Source organism: Sinocyclocheilus rhinocerous, unplaced genomic scaffold (genome assembly GCF_001515625.1).
Source record: "Sinocyclocheilus rhinocerous isolate Xijiao unplaced genomic scaffold, SAMN03320098_v1.1 scaffold1053, whole genome shotgun sequence".
Lineage (NCBI taxonomy): Eukaryota > Metazoa > Chordata > Actinopteri > Cypriniformes > Cyprinidae > Sinocyclocheilus > Sinocyclocheilus rhinocerous.
The window spans coordinates 941578-963875 of record NW_015638958.1 but is presented as its reverse complement, the minus strand read 5'-3'; the positions used below and the strand labels follow the sequence as shown (position 1 = coordinate 963875).

At 41.4% G+C, this 22298-nt stretch overlaps 1 protein-coding gene across 1 annotated transcript in view; it reads right to left on the bottom strand.

Annotated features, from left to right (window-relative positions):
- Window positions 1-19413, bottom strand: part of LOC107750348 (netrin receptor UNC5A-like) — a 191204-nt gene extending 171791 nt beyond the window's left edge. Inside the window, exon 1 of the mRNA XM_016565694.1 lies at window positions 19301-19413. Within this exon, the coding sequence (XP_016421180.1) occupies window positions 19301-19391 (91 nt within the window). The 5' untranslated portion in view covers window positions 19392-19413. The remainder of the gene's footprint in view (window positions 1-19300) is intronic.
- Between the last annotated feature and the right edge of the window lie 2885 nt (window positions 19414-22298).

The following is a 22298-nucleotide window of genomic DNA, read 5'->3' as shown; positions in this document are numbered from 1 at the left end:
GTGCCATGCCAGACAGTGATGGGTACTGACAGCCAGCGACTTCTCTGGTCAAGAGAGCAGCCTACAGCCATAAGTGTGTCACCAGCCTTCTCACATGTCACTGCCTCTGACTCTGGCTCGCAGGGATCACCTTTGTTCTAGCTCTTTCAAACAGGACAGCTAATTGTGTGACCGAGAGTCGAGGACAGAAGACGGGAGAAGGAGGGGGTGGTCCAGACGACCCGTAGTTTGCTTAATGTTAGCTTCACTTGTTCAACACAGTGAGGGAATTCAGGCAAAATGACAGACGTGTGCCCTTTCTCTGTATTGACAGGATTTTTTATTTATTTATTTCCGTACACAGCCTTTGTCGGGAAAATTAATGCCATGTGAAAAGAACACATAGGCAATTTTGTCTAGTGGCTGGCTAATATGATAAGACGGCTTCTACAAGGCCTGGAAAGAGGTGATAGCAAAGACTCAGCATATATCAAACACCTCCGAGTTGATTAATGTTTTGTCAAATAACACCTTCTCACGGAGTGATCTGCAAGAATAAAAAATTCTAGGGTGAGGAAAAAATGGCATATCTCAGCATTCGAGGGATATCGCACCATGGACATGTTTTAGTCGCTCTTTAGGGGGAAAGACTCACGTTGACTCCTGCTGTCCTGATATCTGGAGGTAAACGTGGGAGGAAATGGACTGGAATATGACTGGTTTTTGTTCAACCAAGCAGACGGGAATGACATGTGAATGGCAGAACAACACTATACAATTCTTTTGCCGTCTTAAAAAATGTTTTCTCCATATCAAGCGATCCTGAGTCTTGAGTGATTCTCGAGTGCTTCTGCCAAAAGCGGTTGTCTGTATAGTAGAGGATTAGCAGTTTCCAGAAACATTCACTTACTGCATAATCAAATGATCATATTACATTGCTCAACATTAAAATCACTGTTTAACTTTAGAAGAAAAAGGTATAATCTAATGCTTTCTTAAAAAGACACACATTAAAGCAGAACATTGGTTTTAATTAGATCGTATTTGAAGATCTTCAACTCCGTGACAAGATAACTGCAGATTTGTTATGAGTAGGCACAGATGCAATCTGCAGACATTTCTGTGCTAATTTTTCAGGAAAATCTAAGTTTTGCAAAATGGATTTCAACATTGTAAAATGTGTGAAATGGAGCAGAGAGCCCTCTTATTGTTATCTGAGATCAGAATCAAATTAAACTAAATAATTAATAAACATATTTAGAATAATGGGCATACCAATGTTTCCAGGAAATTCCTACAGAGTTCTGATCCTGTTTAAGATTCATTACCATGAAAATGCAATGTCATATCTATATGATAAACACACAGCACCACATTATACAATCAAATGCACTATGGTATTATCATATGATCCCATCTCTGAACCATGCAAGTATAACATCTCAGTTACGTATGTAACCCTCGTTCCCTGAAGGAGGGAATGGAGACGTTACGTCAGCAGTGACTGACTAATTGGGATCTCGCCAGAGTGTTAACAAAACAAGCCAATGGATGTTGGTGTGCGAGCTTTGCATCGCGCACCCCGCTCCGCAGCGCAGCTATACAAGGAGAGTACGTGCAGTCGCACATTCAGTTTTTCACTGAGGAGCCGAGATGGTGTGCAGTGGTACAGCAACTGTGGCGATGGGAAGTAATGTCTCTGTTCCCTCCTTCAGGGAGAGAGAGTTACTACGTAACCGAGACGTTCCCTTTGTCACCACGTTCGACGCTACGTCAGCAGTGACTGACAAATTGGGATCCCTTTGAAAACGCCACTATTGCTGACCCCCTCCAGTGCCCTGCAAATGCCGGCAAGTCCCCCCACGCCAGTTAGGGCAGAAGATAGGACAGGGCTTAGGTAGAGGTGTCCGCCACTACTGTTCCATACAGTGGGATATTGGATAACACTGGGAAAGTGTACCCAGCAGGGGAATGCTACAGAAGCCACACCCTGCATATAGGAGGTATTATGTGGAAATTACACATATGGACTGGCCCTAGGGCAGTGCTACATATGGAAAGTCCCTGTGGTAGACTCAGCCAGGCTGGGGTGAGATCAATATGCAGCAGAGACAGCAGGGAAATCTCTGCCAGGGAAAGACACGGGCTCACCGTGAGGGAAGCCGTACCGTGGAAGAATACACATGTGGGATCACCCAAAGGGGGACTCACTACACACAAGGCAAAATTAGCACAAGAGCTGACCTTGGGCATACACACGAGTGCTGGACCTGGCATCTGGCGCTCCACCACGCCTGACCGCCAAGGGTGCGAGAGGAACTTCAACAGGGTTCACCAAAAGGGAAACTGAACTGAGAAGCACTTAAGCGCACGTATCCTGTCCGTAGAGGGGAATGGCACGGCAAGCGTGATCGACACCAAGTGGGTCCGGCGTTACCGACTATCTGAGGCAAGTACACGAGAGAACACAGGCTCTACACAGAGATTATAGAATCTCACAAACGTGTTAGGTGTCGCCCAGCCGGCAGCTATACAGATGTCTGCTATCGAGGCACCCTGCGCTAATGCCCAAGAAGATGCCACACCTCTCGTAGAGTGTGCTCTCACTCTGAGGGGGCATGGTAAACACCGGGCCTGGTATTCTAAGACTATAGCCTCCACTATCCAGTGGGCAAGTCTTTGTTTGGAGACAGCCGTTCCCTTCTGCTGTCCTCCCAAGCAGACAACGGGGCAGTGCTTGCAAGTTCACCACCTGATCCCTAAAAGGCGTGGTGGGAACTTTGGGCACATATCCAGGCCGGGGTCTCAGGACAACGTGAGAGTCGACCGGCCCGAATTCAAGGCACGAATCGTCAACCGAAAATGCCTGCAGGTCCCCGACCCTCTTGACTGAAGCCAATGCAATGAGGAGCACTGTTTTTAGCAACAGAAACTTAAGCTCTACTGACTGCAGAGGCTCGAAGGGCTCCTCCTTCAAGGCCGTCAGGACCGAGGGGAGATCCCAAGAGGGTACCAGGTGGGGGCACGGAGGATTCAGCCTCCTTGCGCTCCTAAGGAACCTGATGACCAGGTCGTGCTTCCCCACGAACTTGCCGTTCACTGCATCGTGATGCTCGGCAATAGTGGCAACATACACTTTGAGGGTGGAGGGAGACAGCCTTCGCTCCAAACCTTCTTGCAGAAAGGAGAGCACGACCGCAATCGGGCATCTACATGGGCCTTCCCACTGGGAAGAACACCAATCGACGAACATGTTCCACTTCAGCGCGTATGCGTGTCTTGTAGAGGACGCTCTAGCTGAAGTGATGGTGTTTACTACCACTGGAATTTGACCACCTAGTGTCCCGTCCAGAGACCACACGTGGAGATTCCACAGGTCTGGGCGCGGGTGCCTGAGAGTGCCCCCTCTCTGAGAAAGGAGATCCTTCCTCAGAGGAATATGCCAAGGAGGGGCTGTCGCGAGGAGCATCAGTTCTGGGAACCAAGTCCGATTGGGCCAGTATGGCGCTACTAAGAGGACTTGCTCCTCGTCCTCCCTGACCTTGCACAGTGTCTGTGCGAGAAGGCTCACTGGGGGAAACGCATACTTGCATAGGCCTGAGGCCAGCTGTGTGCCAGCGCATCCATGCCGAGGGTCCCCTTGGACAGGGAATAGAACAGCTGGCAGTGGGACGTGTCCGGAGAGGTAAACAGGTCTACTTGAGCGTCCCCAAAGCGTCTCCAAATCAGCTGGACTGTCTCGGGGTGGAGTCGCCATTCTCCCAGAAGGGCGGACCGACGTGAGAGCTCGTCAGCTGCTCGATTGAGCTCGCCTGGGATGTGAACGGTGCGTAGCGACCTCAGATGCTTCTGACTCCAAAGGAGGAGATGGCGGGTGAGTTGCGACATGTGACGGGACCGTAGACCGCCTTGGTGGTTGATGTACGCAGCGGTTGCAGTATTGTCTGTCCGGACCAGTACGTGCTTGTCGTATAGCAGCAATTTGAAGCGACGCAGAGCAAGTCATACTGATAGCAACTCGAGGCAGTTGATATGCCACTGCAGTCGAGGCACTGTCCAGGCGCCCGATGCTGCATGTCCGTTGCACATGGCCCCCCAGCCTATGGCAGAGGCATCTGTTGAAACAACAACATGCCTGGACACTTGCAGTAGGGGTACTCCCACCCGAAGAAAGGCAAGGTTCGACAACGGGCTGAAAGTCTGGTGGCAGGACGGGGTGACAGACCCGGTGAGTGCCGTGTTGCCATGCCCATCTCGGGACTCTGAAGCGGTCTCATATGAAGCAATCAGAGCAGCGTGACCGCGGCAGCGGATGCCATATGCCCCAGGAGCCTCTGAAACCGTTTCAGTGGGACCGCCTCCTGCGCTGAAATGACTCCAGGCAGTTCAGCATCGACTGGGCACGTTTTACTGAGAGGTGTGCTGTTAGATTGACCGAATCCAACTCCATACAGAGAAAAGAGATCCTCTGCACGGGGGAGAGTTTGCTCTTTTCCCAGTTGACCCGAAGCCCCAACTGGCTGAGGTGGCTGAGTACCACGTCCCTGTGTTTGCACAACTGCACTCAAGACTGGACCAGTTTGAGCCAGTCGTCGAGGTAGTTGAGAATGCGAATGCCTCTTTCCCTCAACGGAACGAGGGCTGCCTCCACGACTTTGGTGAAGACGCGAGGTGACAGGGACAGACCGAAGGGGAGGACCTTGTGTACTGATATGCTCGCCCCTCGAACGCGAAGCGGAGAAACGGCCTGTGTCGAGGGAGGATCGAGACATGAAAGTACGGCTCCTTCAGGTCAATCGCTGCGAACCAATCGTGTGGACGAACGCATAGAAAAATGCATTTCATGCATTACCAGCTCTATCGTGTCCTTCGCCAGTAGGACTGCGATTTCAGCTCGCAAGACGGGAGCATCTTTGTTCGGCACGGAGGTGAACCGAATGCCCCTGAACTTGGGAGGACGCCGGGCGAACGGAATCGCATAGCCGAGTCTGATGGTTCTCATGAGCCAGCGAGACAGTCTGGAGAGCGCTAACCAGGCCCCCAGAAACCGAGCAAGCGGGACTAGGGGAACAACCGACGTACCCACAGTGGGGCAGTGAGGTGGAGCGCAGGGACCCACCTGGAAGGCAAAGCGCCCCGGAGTGGGGTCTGAGTGCACGGTGCGACACTTACTTGGCTCCACAGTTGGGCAGGGGGCGCGTGAGAAGGCACCGTTTCCTCGAGCCGAGCCCTGCTACCCGCTGGCAAAAGGAGAGGGAGACGGAAGTGTTGAGGCTGTGTCTCGTACACTGCCATCCTTGCCTTCTTGGGACCCGGAGAAATAGGAAACTGCTCTTTTGTTGAATGTTTGTGTACCACTGGCTCCCCACTGGCAGGTGGAGGAGCTGCAGCCGGTGGTGGGGTGTTGACAGCAGAAGTGCCCAAGGTGGACATCGTTTGACCCAGGGACCGCACCGTGACTTTCGTCGCCCGTAGGGCGGGGTCCGTCGCAGTGCGCAGCTCCTGCATCACACCCGGGGCAGAACTACCCTCATGCAGCTGCTTTGACGCCTTGGCCTGGTAGACTTGCAGGAGGGCCATGGCGTGCAGGGCGGAGGCAGCCAGTCCAGCAGCGCTGGAAGCCTTGGCCGTTAGAGCGGATGAGAACAAGCTCTGGACGGGAGGCGTGGATTACCCCACCAGGCGGCAGCGCTCTGCAGGTAAAGCTGCATCGCAATAGCGCACTCGACTGGGGGGACCTCCACATACCCCTTAGTCGCCCCTTTTAGATTTAAGTGCTGAAGCGCCCAGGGGAGGTCGCAGCGCGACCGCAATTTGATGAGCTGCAGCACGCCGTCCAAATCGGAAAAAAAAGCAGCAGCACTGGACCAGCAAACCTCCGCTAATGTGCCGTAACACCAACACTCGCAGGACCGTTGTTCTGTAACACTCTCTTCGGTGACTTCTCAAGTAGAAAGGCTAGGCCCCGAAGCGAAAAGCTGAATGTGCGACTGCACACGCTCTCCTTATATACCCGCACTGTGGGGCGGGGTGCACGATGCAAAGCCTGCATGCCAACATTCATTGGCTTGTTTTGTTAACACTCGAAGGTGATTGGGCTCTCTGGCGAGATCCCAATTCGTCAGTCACTGCTGACGTAACGTCGAACGTGACTGACTGAAAGGGAACTAAGAAACACCAAAAATCAGGAAAGTCTTCAAATTAATTCCAACTCCAATCATACGACTCAGTATTTTTGCATCTAGATAAAACTACCAGGCAAGAGATAACAGAACCGAAGACAATCAGAGGTTTATATAGATGCCATCTAACACATTTAAAGAGCTGGCTCTGATACGGTCTTAAATCTTAGAAATGGTGTTGGTGAAATCTTATTTTGTAGCCAAAACCTTAATGGATAATGATCTGGGAAAAAAAGAAGTCATTTTCCTGCAAGTGAAGCTGTATACCTTTCATTAAAACACTGATATGTTTTGTAAGCAACTGCTTTCATCGAAAAATTGTCATTAATGAAAGCACAAAATGGCTCAAAAAAAGAAATATAAAGCCAACTATCTTACATCTTTCTTCCTCTCTATGAGACACTGTCTCGTCTAATGCATAAGGACAGCTAATGTATGGCATTGATTAACCTAATAGAATCTGAAAGGTAAGACTTGCTTGTTAGACTAAGACCGAAGCTTGTAGGTAAGAGAGAGGCCTATGGGGAATCGTAAACCTTTTATAAAAATGACAGGGTTTGCATTTCATTCCTGCTTGTTTCAGCATCCAATTTTTTATTCCTTATCCTTTAAACCCAGAACAAATCTCTCACGTTTGGCTGAGACAAATCCTTTGCTACTTTCTAGTAAATCCAAGTAGGATTTGTTAGTTGTTGAGGGTACAAAGTGGGCCATGTTAGTACAAAAAGAGAGGAAGAAAAATAAGCAGAATTAATCAAGAATGTCATTTATCATTGCTTGCAGTGTGGTGTTTAGCCAAACAACAACAAAACTCCTAAAGCAAATCTGAATCAATCATACCACACCTCTCAGAAATTTAATTTAGATTTTCCATATAAATAGAAATTGTGGCTGTTTTTAATGAGGCGAAAACCCATAATGACAGCATTATAAGTCTATAAAATGTTATAAGAGCCTACTGGGTAAAAATTCAGTCTCAAAACCCATGAACAAAACTAAGAAAATATTACTTAAACCACATGAAATAAGTTACAGGGTCACAGGTTACAAAAATGAAAGATACTAGTGAAAAATAAGAAATTATTATAACTTGTGTAACTAAATACATTACTACTGTTTAAAAATTTGGGGTCAGCAAGGTTTTTTCATGTTTTTGAAAGAATACTCTTATGCTCACCAAGGCTGCATTTATTTGATAAAATAATACAGTAATACTGTGAAATAGGCTATTATTACAAATTTAAAAAAATAATTTCTACGACAACATATTTTAAAATATTCCTGTGATGGCAAATCTGAATTTTCAGCATCATTACTCCATTCTTCAGTGTCACATGATCCTTCAGTAATCATTCAAATTTTCAGATTTGCTGCTTAAGAAATATTTCTTATTATTTTCAATGCTGAAAACAGCTGATTTGCCTAATATCTATCTATCTATCTATCTATCTATCATAAAATGTGAGAGACAAAATCAACCAAATATAAGAATCTGACTGCGGCACTCAAATGCTAGCCAATCAGAACACGAGTCTGCCAATCTCAACCAATGGCAATGGAGTTTAGGACAGGACAACTGTGTCAAATCTGCAATCAAATCTAACATCAAATGTGTCATACATTTAGCTTCTTTAGCTAAAATAACAAAATTTAAAAAAAACTATTGAATTGATCTATTTTTTTTTTTAAAGCTATTTCAACTAAAAGACAGGACTTTCATTCTACATCTGCCACACTGAGCATCACAATTTCCAGTACGAGTAAACCATCCTCCTTATATTGTCTCTGAAAGAGTGTACATTGAAAAGGCTTGACTAAATAAAAAGTAGCCAAGTCTGCTTTTGAAAATGTTACACTTAAACCACATTAAAAACCTTTACACAATCTCTGAAAAAGGCTGAATATAAAGGCTTTTCACCATATGTCTATCTCAGCCAAACAGCAATAATAGAGTACATTTGTGAAGCACCAGTGAATCTCAAAGCTCATTGTACTCTGGGCTAATTCATGAACGAGAGGCTGAGATTGTTATCACCTGAGCTATACATAACCTGATTTGGCATCAAAACACCTCCTATCCTGAGCGTTTGACTGTTTGGAGAAACGTATGTGTCTAAGTTTAACAGTGCGAGATTTATTGTAATGATTCAGAGGGTGAAGCCGCATGCTTACCAGCGCTCGGCTGGGTAATTAGGTGGCCCGAGCACTGAGACTGAGAAAATGCCAGGACACCTCTACTCTTCCCAGCATGGTGAAGTCTTGAGTAACCACAGTGAGTCAGGGAAAGAAGAAAGGAGATGATTCATAGAACTCTCAACGAAGCGCCTTCATTGAGGAAAGCAAGACAGAAATGTTTCTTACACTGGGAGCTGTGAAAGTCTGGGCTGAAAATTGAATTGTTTTTAAAATAGCAGCAAACCACGATCTACAGGCAGGGAGTCTGCCTACTTGGGTCATGGTGGACTCCGCAGATATTTTTAGACACATGTAAAGAAATAGCTTACCCAAAATTGAACAACCGGACATTATTTATCCACATGTTGTTCCAGTCGGGAGATGGGAGAAAGTTGTAGAAAGTCAACCATCACTGCAGCCCTCCACCAGTCGGGGCTTTATGGCAGAGTGGCCCGACGGAAGCCTCTCCTCAGTTCAAGACACATGAAAGCCCGCATGGAGTTTGCTAAAAAAACACCTGAAGGACTCCAAGATGGTGAGAAATAAGATTCTCTGGTCTGATGAGACCAAGATAGAACTTTTTGGCCTTAATTCTAAGCGGTATGTGTGGAGAAAACCAGGCACCTGTCCAATACAGTCCCAACAGTGAAGCATGGTGGTGGCAGCATCATGCTGTGGGGGTGTTTTTCAGCTGCAGGGACAGGACGACTGGTTGCAATCGAGGGAAAGATGAATGCGGCCAAGTACAGGGATATCCTGGACGAAAACCTTCTCCAGAGTGCTCAGGACCTCAGACTGGAACTAAGGTTTACCTTCCAACAAGACAATGACCCTAAGCACACAGCTAAAATAATGAAGGAGTGGCTTCACAACAACTCTGTGACTGTTCTTGAATGGCCCAGCCAGAGCCCTGACTTAAACTCAATTGAGCATCTCTGGAGAGACCTAAAAATGGCTGTCCACCAACGTTTACCATCCAACCTGACAGAACTGGAGTGGATCTGCAAGAGGGAATGGCAGAGGATCCCCAAATCCAGGTGTGAATAACTTGTTGCATCTTTCCCAAAAAGACTCGTGGCTGTATTAGATCAAAAGGGTGCTTCTACTAAATACTGAGCATTTTTCAGTTTTTCTTTTTTAATAAATTTGCAAAAATGTCAACAATTCTGTGTTTTTCTGTCAATATGGGGTGCTGTGTGTACATTAATGAGGAAGGGCTATTAACTTAAATGATTTTAGCAAATGGCTGCAATATAACAAAGAGTGAAAAATTTAAGGGGGTCTGAATACTTTCCGTACCCACTGTATTTTTAGACACATGTAAAGAAATAGCTTACCCAAAATTGAACAACCGGACATTATTTATCCACATGTTGTTCTAAACCTGTAAGCTAATTTATTTTTCCACAGAACACAATAAGATAACGTATTTTCTATTTTAATTTGGCCTCGGAGTTTTACTTCGAGACACACACTGGTTCATAGTATCATGACTAATCAAACTAGGACAAATACATTTTTAAAACAGTAGTCCATATTACTTTTGTGCTATATTTTTAAGTCTTCTGAAGCCATATGACAACTGTGTGAATTTCAGTTATTCACAAAATCGTTATTTTTTTCCTGCAGCTCTGAAATATCATTATCCATTCAAGATATTCATACTGTTGAGTTATTTCAGAAGCAAGGTACATTTGGCATCAATGATGTCAAATGAGGGTAATAACTTTTTCCGTCTATTCCTGCCACAAAAGTGACCCCAAAAAAGAATAGAATCTAAAAACTGCTTCATAATTTTATTGTAACTCTTTATAACTCTTGACTGTAGCATAATGGCAGAAACTGTGACTACCATGTCAAAGTGGGAGTAAAATCCCCCCAAAAATTAATTTTTACCTATACTTTTATTATTTTAAAACTTCAAAATGTCAAAACTATAGTTTAGAGTGAGGTTACAGAAATCGGTGGTAGCCTTTTTTTATTTCTAATCTTTAGCCAAGGGTAAGATTTTGAGTAAATAACTTAAATTTCAGCCTGTTCTTGACACAAAAGTGAAGACATATGAACTACTTTCAAAATGCTTTTATGGTGACTTGTTTCTTATTTTTTGGTGGTCACTATGAAACTTCAAAACTCCCATTTTGTGTTCAACAAAAGAAAGAGAAAGTCATACAAGTTTGGAACGACATTAGAGTAAGTAAATTAAAACTGAATGCAAACTATGCCTTTAACACTTGAAAATATCTTCAAAAACAATATTGACCTTGCTGAGGTTAGTTGTAAATAGCTTCACAGACCTATAAAAACATAAACTCAAAGAAAAGCCTTTTGTAAACCTGTAGCAACTTATTGTGCATAGACCATGACTGAAGCTGAAGGGAATATTTGGGGTTAACTACAACTTAATGTCTAAAGACAGCATTTGTGGCATGCTGTCAATTACCGCAGCAATAATTTCATCGTAATGCACTTACTGAAAGCCTTGCAGGCGAGCTGACAGCGGCACGAATAAACGATTAAAATAAACATTAAGTTGTAAATAAGCAGGAATATTCCTTTAAGGCTTTGAAGTTATTAAAACAGCAAAAATCCATTTACATTGGCAAACTCTCTCACTTTCTCCAGTATGCATTAATCATTATTAACACTCCATTTCTGCATTGCACTTAAATATTCTAATTTAAAATGTGCTAAAGATGTATGACAATCACTTGAGAAGGAAGATGGCACACTGTCCTCTAAGGACAGGATGTGACATAATGAAACATTTGGCACTGTAGAGCCTTTTATTGCAGTGACATCATATCCTCGGGTTACAAACACCTCACATAAAGCTTAGAAGAAGTTCGCTTCCACAGCGAGAGCAGAAATTAACTGAAGGCCTTGTTAATTTATATGATCCAGCTCTCAAATCCTTTTGCCCCTAGAGACTCCTGCTGAACACGGAGCATCTCGGCAGGCCATTTCTGAAAATGTGTGTGATTTACGCTGAAAATTAATCCGATATGTTTGGCTTTGTTTAGGAGAAGCCAGGAGAGGCAGCAGCACTCAAATTGCGTTTAACCACTCTCAAGAGCTGAATTTGTAAGAATATCTCAACGTTATCCTTAACAGGTTTTCAAATCAAACAAACGATGTTGCTTGTATCCTCTCAGTGCTAAAAGACACTGCAAATGTCCTTCACTACAGCTCATTCAACATGCATGAGAGCCAAACGCTAACACGAGCTCATCATTTTTTGTAAATGAACCAGAAAACATGTTATATGGCTGTAATAATACGATCAAAGTCATTTTAGACCACACACACTCAAACACATTTACAGTAAACACATAGACCCGACTGTCTCCGTATGCCATTTCACGGAGGCACGAACAGTCAGGTCTCTAAAGAACGCCTGTATGACTAATGAGGCCCCTGGGTTACTATAAACAAAGAGAAAGCGACAAGAGGACCACCTTTAAAGGTCTTTCAAACGTACTGAAATCCTGCGCTTTCAGGGATTAAAAAAAGTATAGGCTTATAAGAAAAAGCAAATTACACATTTACAGTATTCATTCAAATCCATAGGCTGTGCAAAGGCCCAGAATGAGCAATTCTGTCATGATTAATTATACAAGCATGAAGTCTTAAATCTATTTCAATGGCTTCACTGCTCTTAACGTCCTTGCCGAGAATTGTTGCTTCTCCATCTCAAAATCTAAAATCTTGTCTGCTACGACCATATTTCACACGCATCCCAAGCTTAACAAAAAGGCTGGCATCATTTTATTCTCTGTTAAAGTAAAACTAAGAAAATTAAATGTTTTACCCACACACTTTTCACAAGCTAGAGGCTGCTAATAAAAATGGTTGCCAAAGGAAGTAGTAAACGTGCTACTTTTGCCAACCCTGAGTCTTCCAAATGAATATACTGTCATTACAAATGCTAGTGTGATGTTGACATCCAACCTCACAAAAGATTTACCATGGTAGCTTCTGCCAAAATACCGTTTACAACTGTTATTGTAACCGGTGGTGGATGAGGAGATACCCCCTGACAATGTAAAGCGCTTTGAGTGCCTAGAAAAGCGCTATATAAATGTAATGAATTATTATTATTACTGATAAATCGTAATAAATTAAACCTGCTGTAAAAAATTGACTATTGTACCATGCATAACATGTTGTAGACATCACTAAAATACTGTATGTGTTATAAGAAAGCTAATTTATTTTTGTCAACGCCCAAGACTTGGGCCTATTCTTAAAGGGGTCATATGATGCAATTTCATTTTTTCCTTTCTCTTTGGAGTGTTACAAGCTCTTGGTGCATAAAGAAGATCTGTAAAGTTGCAAAGACTAAAGTCTCAAATCCAACGAGATATTCTCTATAACACCTGCACCACTCACCGGTCTCGAGTCTCACGGAGGAGCTCCGGAAGGATATAAAGGAGGAGTGACGACAGGGAAAGACGAGAGAGGACCAGGCCTGGATTTTATTTTGTGTTTTGGTTTCGTTTGTGCGCGGCAGTCGTCCGTGAGGGGCTGTCGCGCTATTTTGTGTTTATTTTATTATTAAAGTTTATTTAAATGTTCGCCGGTTCCCGCCTCCTTCTTCCCGATCTACAAACTACGTTACAGTATGAAACTAAATACAGAAATAAAATAAAAAACTAAACTAATGTTCAGTGAACAGTTCATATCACATTGTCACATTTGTGACTAATCACCCTCTGCGATACTGATTTTTTATATTTTTCCTATTAAAATTGTTTCTGTAATAAACACTGCATTACTGTACATTATTAAAGTATCGTTTCCCCTACTGCCAGATATTTTCTCAAAACAAACAGAGCCATGAGACTATTAGTTTTGGCTACTGCTTGTTGATTCTGGCAAACATCCGAGTGATCTGACAGGAAACAAGGCAGCACTGATTGTCATGACAACAACAAACTTTAATTTTATGCGACATTGCATTTTTACACAGTATCTGGAGCTGGCACAAAATGCACTTTGTAAGAAGCTTTTAGATTCCGTTTTATTTATCTGATTACTGACTACAGTGGTAGCTAATAACCAAATTACAATCATTTACTGCAAACAATAACTCCAGAAAGGTCATTTCTTAAGAATTCTATCATTTTAAAATCACAAAACGTAAATACTTAAATACAGAATGAGGTTACAGAAGCCGGCAAAGTGTAAAATGAAATATTCAGATTTTAAACATCTTCATGTCTCTGAAAAGGGTGAGCAGATGTTTTGAGCTGGCCGTTGCATTCCCTGTTGACTGCTGAGTGAGGGCTGAGCTATGGCCAGTGTTGACTCAGTTGAATTGCCAGCCTGAGGCACAACCGCATGGAATATGAACGTAATGAGCAAAGGTCAATAGGTCTCCTTCCCTGTCAACATCATCACTTCAAGAGGACACGTTTTGGCCATCTCTGAGCCAGGCCGCCCTCAAATATCCATTGCCATTAGAGAGCTTACCACCTCCAGCCTGCCTGAGGTACTTTGTATTGACTTGAGACATGCTCATACACTCACACGGTAATGCTAAAACACGCATGCCAACACACAGTTTATGTGCTAAATATGCCACATGGAAATCTTTCATACACAACAAAGAAATGAACTGCATTTTTCTTTCTTAAGAAAATTTCATAAAATGCCATGTGTGCTGCTATGCAGTCCCAAAGTGTTTCTTAAGAGTGTTGCTATATGCAGTTGCTAGGGTGCTTGAGTAGATGCTTACTTGTCCAAGTTTAAAAACCTCACCTTCTTTATGATTTATGAAGGAGGACAAGATAACCATAACAACAGTACTATCACAAGTACTGTCATTATGTATAGCTTTATTATAGATTTAAATCACAAATATAACCCTTCCCCAGAAAAAAATCAGAATATTAAAAATTCCTTTTAAAAAGCCACTTCCGGGTATCATTCATGCACCTTGAAGTTTAATAGTATTTTTATACTATTTTTGATTTTCAAATCTCTAACCTTGAGCAATAATAATAGAGATGCTTATGTATGTAGAGTGTAAATATTCTCGTATGGTCAACCTCTATAATTTCCAACTGCAATATAAACAAAGTTCACAAAGAAACCTCAATCATATCCAATATCAATATCTCTTAGTGACCAAAGAGCTTTGCTTTGATACCCCGTATTCTAATAACTGAAATCCCTGATGTTTGCCTTCATGATTATAAGCAAGCAGGTTTTGAATTGAGGTTAGCCAAGAACAGCAAAGACAATTTTGCACTTCAAACTCACAGAACACGAGGGTCAGCCAAGTACATTAAACTCAACAAAACTCATCCAGATCAGCCATACGTAAAAGAGACGGGCTGAACTCGAGAGTTTCATTAGCCTTGAAGTGGGCAAATATTAATATGATGTACTGTCATTCCTTTTGATGCTGGACCAGTTATGCATGTCAAAAGAAAGCTCCGCCCTCACTTGTATTATGGGCTGGCAGAGCGTTCAATCTACATCACGGTAGTAGTCAAGACAACGCTCCCTCGTGGAAGCCCTCTGGAAGTCTCGTGTGCTGCCGCTGCTGTTGTGCGGCACATACAATAACAATATTCTGGATGCAACTTAGACAAACTTAAAGACTACAAAAGGATCCAGAGGACTTGCATAAAAGGCAGGGATTGAGTGTTTAACTCTACCCTGTCGTTGATTGATGGCCAATTAAACAGTTAGAGGGTTATTGATCACTGGAGAATGAAGAGCATCCCCAAACAACCTTAAATATGCTGGGTGATGAACCACAGATGGGCTGAGAGCAAGCAGAGCTCCACAGCAAATTGTTCATGTTTATGTTCTCCATTGCCACCGAACAAACCCTATGGAGTAATAACAGTTGGAAGAAAAAATTACCCCTTTTGTTGCGTTACTATTGCGGGACGAGGCAAAGTGCTCGAGTCTATTGAGTATTCAAGCAGATGGTTCATCATTAAAGCGGACAGATCTTACTTAGATCTCGCAGATTGCGTCACACTTTCTCATGTTCTCTGCCTCGCCTCTCCTTCTCCATTTGCATTTGACACTTATGGAGAAGACATATATAGCAGTGTGAGATAAGAAAAGACCACATTTGTCATCAAATGGAGCATGCTCTTGGATTATGGAAAGCCAGCTGCTGTTGACTTACACTGTTTGCATTTTCCTCATCTCCGTTACACCATTTCACGCCTCTCCATTCATCAAACTCAAATACAGCTATACATATATATGTGTGGAAACTGTGAGAGTGGGAGAAATATACCGTCTATTTAAAAAAAAAAAACATGTTAAAATTGTTGTGAAATTGCAATGTGGCCGGAGTCGAGTGAAACGAAACAACAAAAATGGATTTAATCATGTTCCGCTTCTGAGCGCTTGCCGCGACTCCGAACAACTCTGCTCTCAGACATTAATCTGTTCAAATCTTCCATTTTTCTCTGAAATTCTTCATTGCTTGATTCTTTCGGTTCTTGTACTGTACATCCTGAAAAGTCATTGGTTAGCATCAAAAGCCCAACATGACAGCAGAGTCCTCTCTTTACATGCATAATTTAAGTTTATACGTAGCTTACAAGTAGAAGGGCAAAAATCTTTTTCCTCATTTCTCTTTTTTTTTTTTGACACTGTATACAGTGAAAATCTGGTATGGTTTAGTGAAAGGCCTAATTAATGTTAAACTTTAAAAATTCAATTAAAATAATTTCGCCTCAACAAAAAAAGTAGAGAACACCAAAACGCTAGCTTCATCCTAATTTCAATAATCCAAATGACGACTGTAAAATCCCGTCTCTGGGGTCTGAGGGGCCTTTGAGAAGCTTCTTAACCACATAAGAAAGCTTTTGAGTTTCACTGCACACCAAAACCCATCCCTTTCAGTGAACAACCAAGCACACTCACAGCAGTGCCAAAAATCTCTGAAACAAGCCCACCACAAACTACAACCACAAAAATCCCCTGCCTCTTTCTCTCACACACACAGCGAAAACAGCAAACCCATTATATCACTCCTTTCCAAAGAGATGGGAACAAACAAGAAACCATACTTTACTGCAGGGTTGTGTTGATTGCATGACTGATTCCTGTACTTTAAGAGTGTACACTGAATTTGATGAAGCTGAAGTTGAGTAGGTATGCAGGTATGCATCATAAACACATTCCTGGAAATATGATTTGCCATGTTTGACGTGCGTGTCTGTGTGTTGTTGTTTTTTTTGTTTTTTTACCTTTAACGTACTAAATACAAAAACTAAAATACTAAGGTTGGAGGATTGCAGATCTGTTCTGATAAGATCACAGACAAAAGGTGTAAAAAAAATGCTCAATGCCATTTAGAAAATGCAATAAACCATATAATCTTGTTTGGTTAGGACAGCAAAATATTTAGGCTTATTAACATTAAAAATGGAAAATAGCATTCCCATATCCTTTTTATTGACGTCACAGGCTGTGCATCTGATCAATGTTTGTACGCAGTTCATTGTAATTTCAAAAGTATACATTTAAGGATTTACTTTCCTACAATAAATAATTTTAGTACTGTACTGGATCAGTATAAAATTCTGACGCAAAACAGAGCCACTAACACAGGCTATAGTATGAAACACACACACATCACAAACACAATGCTCTGATTTCTTTTGTCTACAGACTGATAAAAACCCTCCTGTTGGCTCAACGGTAGCTGATCTCCCTGAAGGCACCACATTGTTCGAGGAAGAGCTCTGTTCTGTCTCTTGTGTTCTCTCTGATGAAGACTGACAGGGCGACCTTTATTTTTGACCGGATTATGTTTCAGGGGAAAGACAAGTTGGCTTTTTTTTAAATATATATATATATATATATATATATATATATATATATATAGGAAAATGCACCGTCAGCCCGTTTCTGCCTGGCGAGAGCACCTTGTGTGATTTTTTATGATCTTTTGGACTAACAATGTCTGCGAGCACACATGCTTCCATTATGTCCCCTCCATCCAATTTACATTTCCTCCTCTTACAAGTGGGGAGAATAAGAAAATTCCTGTCTGATCTTTTTTCATTTGGATGCGAAGCAAGATAAGTGTCCTTGACAAATTAAACAGAGCATGCAAAGATGGTGGGAATTTAGGGCATTTTTCATGATGCCCTGCAATCTACTTAAAAAAAATGCTCCATTTGAATGGATGTTTGAAAAACCTCAGAAATGCCACTGTATTTCTTATATGATTCCTTTGGGTATGGCTGTTTGCCTAGTCTTAATTTATGCGAAATCCAGCACTAATTAATGCACAAGAAAATACCCTCTTAATTTAGCTTTCATGCAGAGTTTCCTAAAGCAAGACTGATAATTGCACAACTTTTAACAAGTTAGCCCTCTGTCCACAGCAGAGAGGGGGCAGAACAATGTAAGCCAAGTATGAAATTTTGTTGGTGCTCTGAGGATACTCATCAGCGGTCCCCCAGCTGGGCTCTATGGTGATGATTACTATAAAACCTCCAGAAACTTTCCCACAGTCAAGTTTCCCACAGCCAAGACCTTCCTTACTCCTCTTACTCTCTTGACACAATGTAATACAGATCTCGGCAAGCCCAAACTGGTCCACACAAACACATTGTGGGTGGACTAGGTCAGTGTTTCCCAACCTTTTTTGTTTTATGGACCTCCACAGCCCAAATAACGTTTAAACACCCTTTCATCCATACCAAATGCAGCATAGAATAAGTTATTTTTAGCTGATATTACGCTGGATATAATTTATAGGCCTAGGTGACTGTGATTCTGTTACTGTAATTATGTCCAGGCATGGACAACAGGTCAGTGTTATTTGATGTTATGATGATGTCATAATATGCAAGTCTTTATTTCATTCCTTTTACAGTATGAAGCTTGGAAAAAAACAACTACAGCACAGTAAACAAAGGTTTGCAAAACAATATGAAATTTCTCCCATTAAAATTATGCCACGAATGAACCTTAATATGCATACCCACACTGATTCTTATGTAAAAACGCATAAGCTTGGCATTTTTGAAATGATACAGTTTTAATTTTGGTTGTGGGAGTAATAACAAGGAGTCATTATTTGAGCAACCAGTACTGACAATGTGTCATATTCTGGCATTGCAAATAAATACAATTAAAAAGAAAAAGTATTCATAATGAAAATATCAATTTAAAATGTTTATTAATCATTGAAGCTTTACACATAAAGTGAATCTTCACTTCTCTCCTTGTAAGGCTATAATGGGTAGCTAACCATTAACCAAGACAAGTGCACGATGTGTGATGGGAGGAGAGCACGATTATTTGGGCACGTTCTTTTCCACTGAGCTGACCACCAAAGCATGTTTACCTCATCGTATATATCTGCACACAACAAATGTACCCTGCACCGTTCAATTACCGTCGGAGCTCACTGTTCTTCTTAAAGCTGTCACAAACACTGCCAATGCAGCAAGAACGGATGAATGTCGGCGCGTGGAAATGTGCGCGTGTCGAGTACTTCATTCAAGCTGACGCTCACAGAAATGCAACGCGGAATACAGGACGCAATATTCAACGATATTTATTTGTTTAACCCCCATGGTATACATTTCTAGTCATTTTCAATTAAACAAACCCTCGGTTTCGTATATTTCTATTCGTTTCGCCGTAGTGTCTCAGGTTCGTCGCTAGAGTCTCGTGCTCGCAGAAACATGTCAATCAAACTTACTGCACGTTCAAGTTCCTGAATAGGTTCTTCGCCTCTGTTTCTGCGCATTCTGGTTATTCAAAGTAACAATAATATGACAATTTGGAGCAAACTGCTTATTTCGCATACAAATGAACCCCGTTAAATATAATATTTTGTTATTATTCGGGAAATCACATCACAAAGGGAGCCAGCTGCTGTGTGTAAAAGCAATTACGCATGACTTCCACATGGCTTTATCAGTCGAAACTGGAAGATGCGTTTCAAAATGAATGAAACTCACCAGTGAAGGTAAATCCGGACGAAAACAAGCAGATCCATGCGAGTACAAGCCCGGATCTCCAGCGGACAAAGGGACCCAGGTGTAACGGCATCTTTATCACCTTCTCGTTCACGTTTAAGTCAGTAATATCTGTTGAATGAGCAGCGAGGAGTATCTGCTGTCTGTCTAGGTTTAGTTTTTGTAATATTACACCGATCAGCGCATTTATAAGTCCTCTTTCAACACATATCCTCTTCCTGTACCTTGGCCATCAGTGCGTCTTCGTTGCTCAGAGACAGCAGCGCATCACAGGTGTGGTAAATAAAGACGCGACTCTAATTTCTTCAGCTCACTCACCCACATACACACACTCCAGACGTGTGAAGAGAGAGAGCAAACGTCCTCACTCTTCTTCGTCTTCTCGCTGTCCGCTGCAGAACACTTGCTCCGGTAAAGAGAACGGTGGATATTGGCTTCAGCGCGCGAACATCTGCTGCTACAGCAATGCAGGAGTGTGGAGACGCGATGTATAGAGCAGTGAGGGAGCAAAACCCGGAACGGAGTCCAGCCTCTTCACCGGAATGGAGTGCGGAGACCCTTGGAAACGACGCGTCATGTAAGCGAATAAGTGAATAAAAGCGCATTTAAGTGTTTTAGAAATAGACGAGACCGGGGCACGTTGTCACACTTTTACCAAAGTAAATATGTGTAAGGGTAGGTTTGTTTATAGCGTTTAGTTGTGGCTACAAAAAATAAAATAAATAAATAAAAAGCTAGGCTACTTAACATTTTCACCGTTACTGCCCGGGAAAAAGATAAAGTTAATTAAACACGTTGACATTTTGTGTAAACAGCGTTGCATGTGGTTTAGGTTGTCATAATATAACCTTCCATTAAAGAGACAATTCTACACTGTTCAGCTCAGTATGAAACACAAAATTTAGTGGAAAAATTATAAAAAATATTACATGGAAAAATTTGTTTTGGCCAATGAATAATAATAATACAATTATAATAATAATAATAATTATTATTATTATTAAGAATTATTATTATTATTATTCAAATATTTCAAATTAATACCTTTTAAGAAATACTTAAGTCTCCCTGTGACAACTAGCCCCGGTCTCCCCTGTATAGTATATTTTAAGGATATTATCCCATCAAATGCACAATCATTGAACAAACTTAATTAATAATTAATCATATCTATCTAGCAATCTAGCTATGATCTCTTTCTTCATTAAATGTTTTGCCTGCCCACACACATTGAAGAGGAACAACAGAAAAAAATTAAAAAATTTATATATATAAAAGAAACAAATAACACAAATCAGTAGGGGAAAAATATAGTGCAAGTACACTAAGTGCATTTAAATTTACAAATGTGCTGTCTGTCTATTATTGCCAATGGATGGTAGTTAGAGATATTAAGGGCATTGTCAGATTAAGAAGGTTACAGGTTACATCTCCCCAATTCTATGTGTTTTGTATGATTACACATGACATTTAAATCAAAAAGAGCTTAGCGCTTTCCACCCAAACATTATCTTATTCCACATATCTGGATCATGAATTTTAGATACTTCCCAGATTAAAGAGACCTAAGTGCAAGCAATATAGCATTAAATGTAATCATTTCACTGTATTGCACATCACAATTAGATTTCTAACCAACAGCAGGGCTTGTTAAGGTTTGCTTGATTTGAATGGTTTAGTAGCAATGTTGACAGTTCCCTCAGGTTAGTTTAAGTAGCAAACATGAACACTGCACTAAACCACCGCCTGGACTGCAAATGGATTACATTAAAAAAAAATTTAAAAATATTCATAAAATATGAACTGATACTCGCATTGTTTTATGAGCCAGATATTCTGCCTATCTGCTCAGTGCATGAGTATCAAGTTCAATTTGTGTAAGATGAGAGACTTCAAGGCAAAATAGCTAATTAGCAATAAGGGCATATGAATTGTTTGTTTATTGATCTCATGTCCATTGACTGAAATTAAAACGGTACTTGGGTGTTAAGTTGGCAAACATGCAGAAAATACCGTACTTCTACACATCTGGGCCTTTTGAGTTGAGTATGATTAAGGATTTAGAGACACCACCTTTATAATGAATTGTACAGGCCGCTGAAGCTGTAGCCATTGATCAATAAGAGCATTCCTAGATGCTTTGCCAGCAGCCTGTTCCTTAAGGTGTTTTGCATCTGTTCAGTCGATGTTTGTATCAAGGTAGAAGTTACTTCAGCCTTGATGTACTTTTCAATACTTTTCAAGATAGGCTTTTCTGAACTGGCAATATTTATCTGCTCCCCAAAGCAATTAGCTGTGAGGTACGAAGCGGTCAGCATGTCTCTTTGTATTCACTGGCTGCATTTCCAATTTTCCCTGAACCTCTGCTTAAGATGTTTCATGGCAGTAACTAGGGCATTCAATAAACAAAATTACATAATTGCTTAAATGTAGTGCTCTATTTAATAAACATGCTCATCAAATTAAATTGAAGAACATCAAAAATTAGTTAAATTCTGTCTCTGTTTGCTTCTTATATATTTTCTTTTGTGCCAGCATACAAAATGTTCAAATTATTCTTCACAGAGGGTCACAGAGAACAGGGAAAAACGATGCTAAATGCAAATAATAAAATGCCATTTTGTAATCATGCATAGTTAGAATAGCAGAATAGTTAGAATGGCTTTTCAACTTTTCAAAGAAAGAAGAAAATGATTCCAATAACTTTAGATATTGCCATCAAAGGCCATGCATCTAATAAAACAATATGGTACAGCAAAATAGAAAATTGACCCAGACTACATTAAATACATAAAAAATTATATTTTCTCAGAGCATCTTTAATTGTGAAATGGGACAATAAATGTTATTTGGTCAAAGAAGCTTGTTTTCCACAGGGTAAGATAGGGTAAGCTGCACAAAAGATGCACAAAATGTATAGCACAAAATGTAAAATTATGTAAAAAAATTTTTAAATTAAATGACTTTCTTATTAATATAT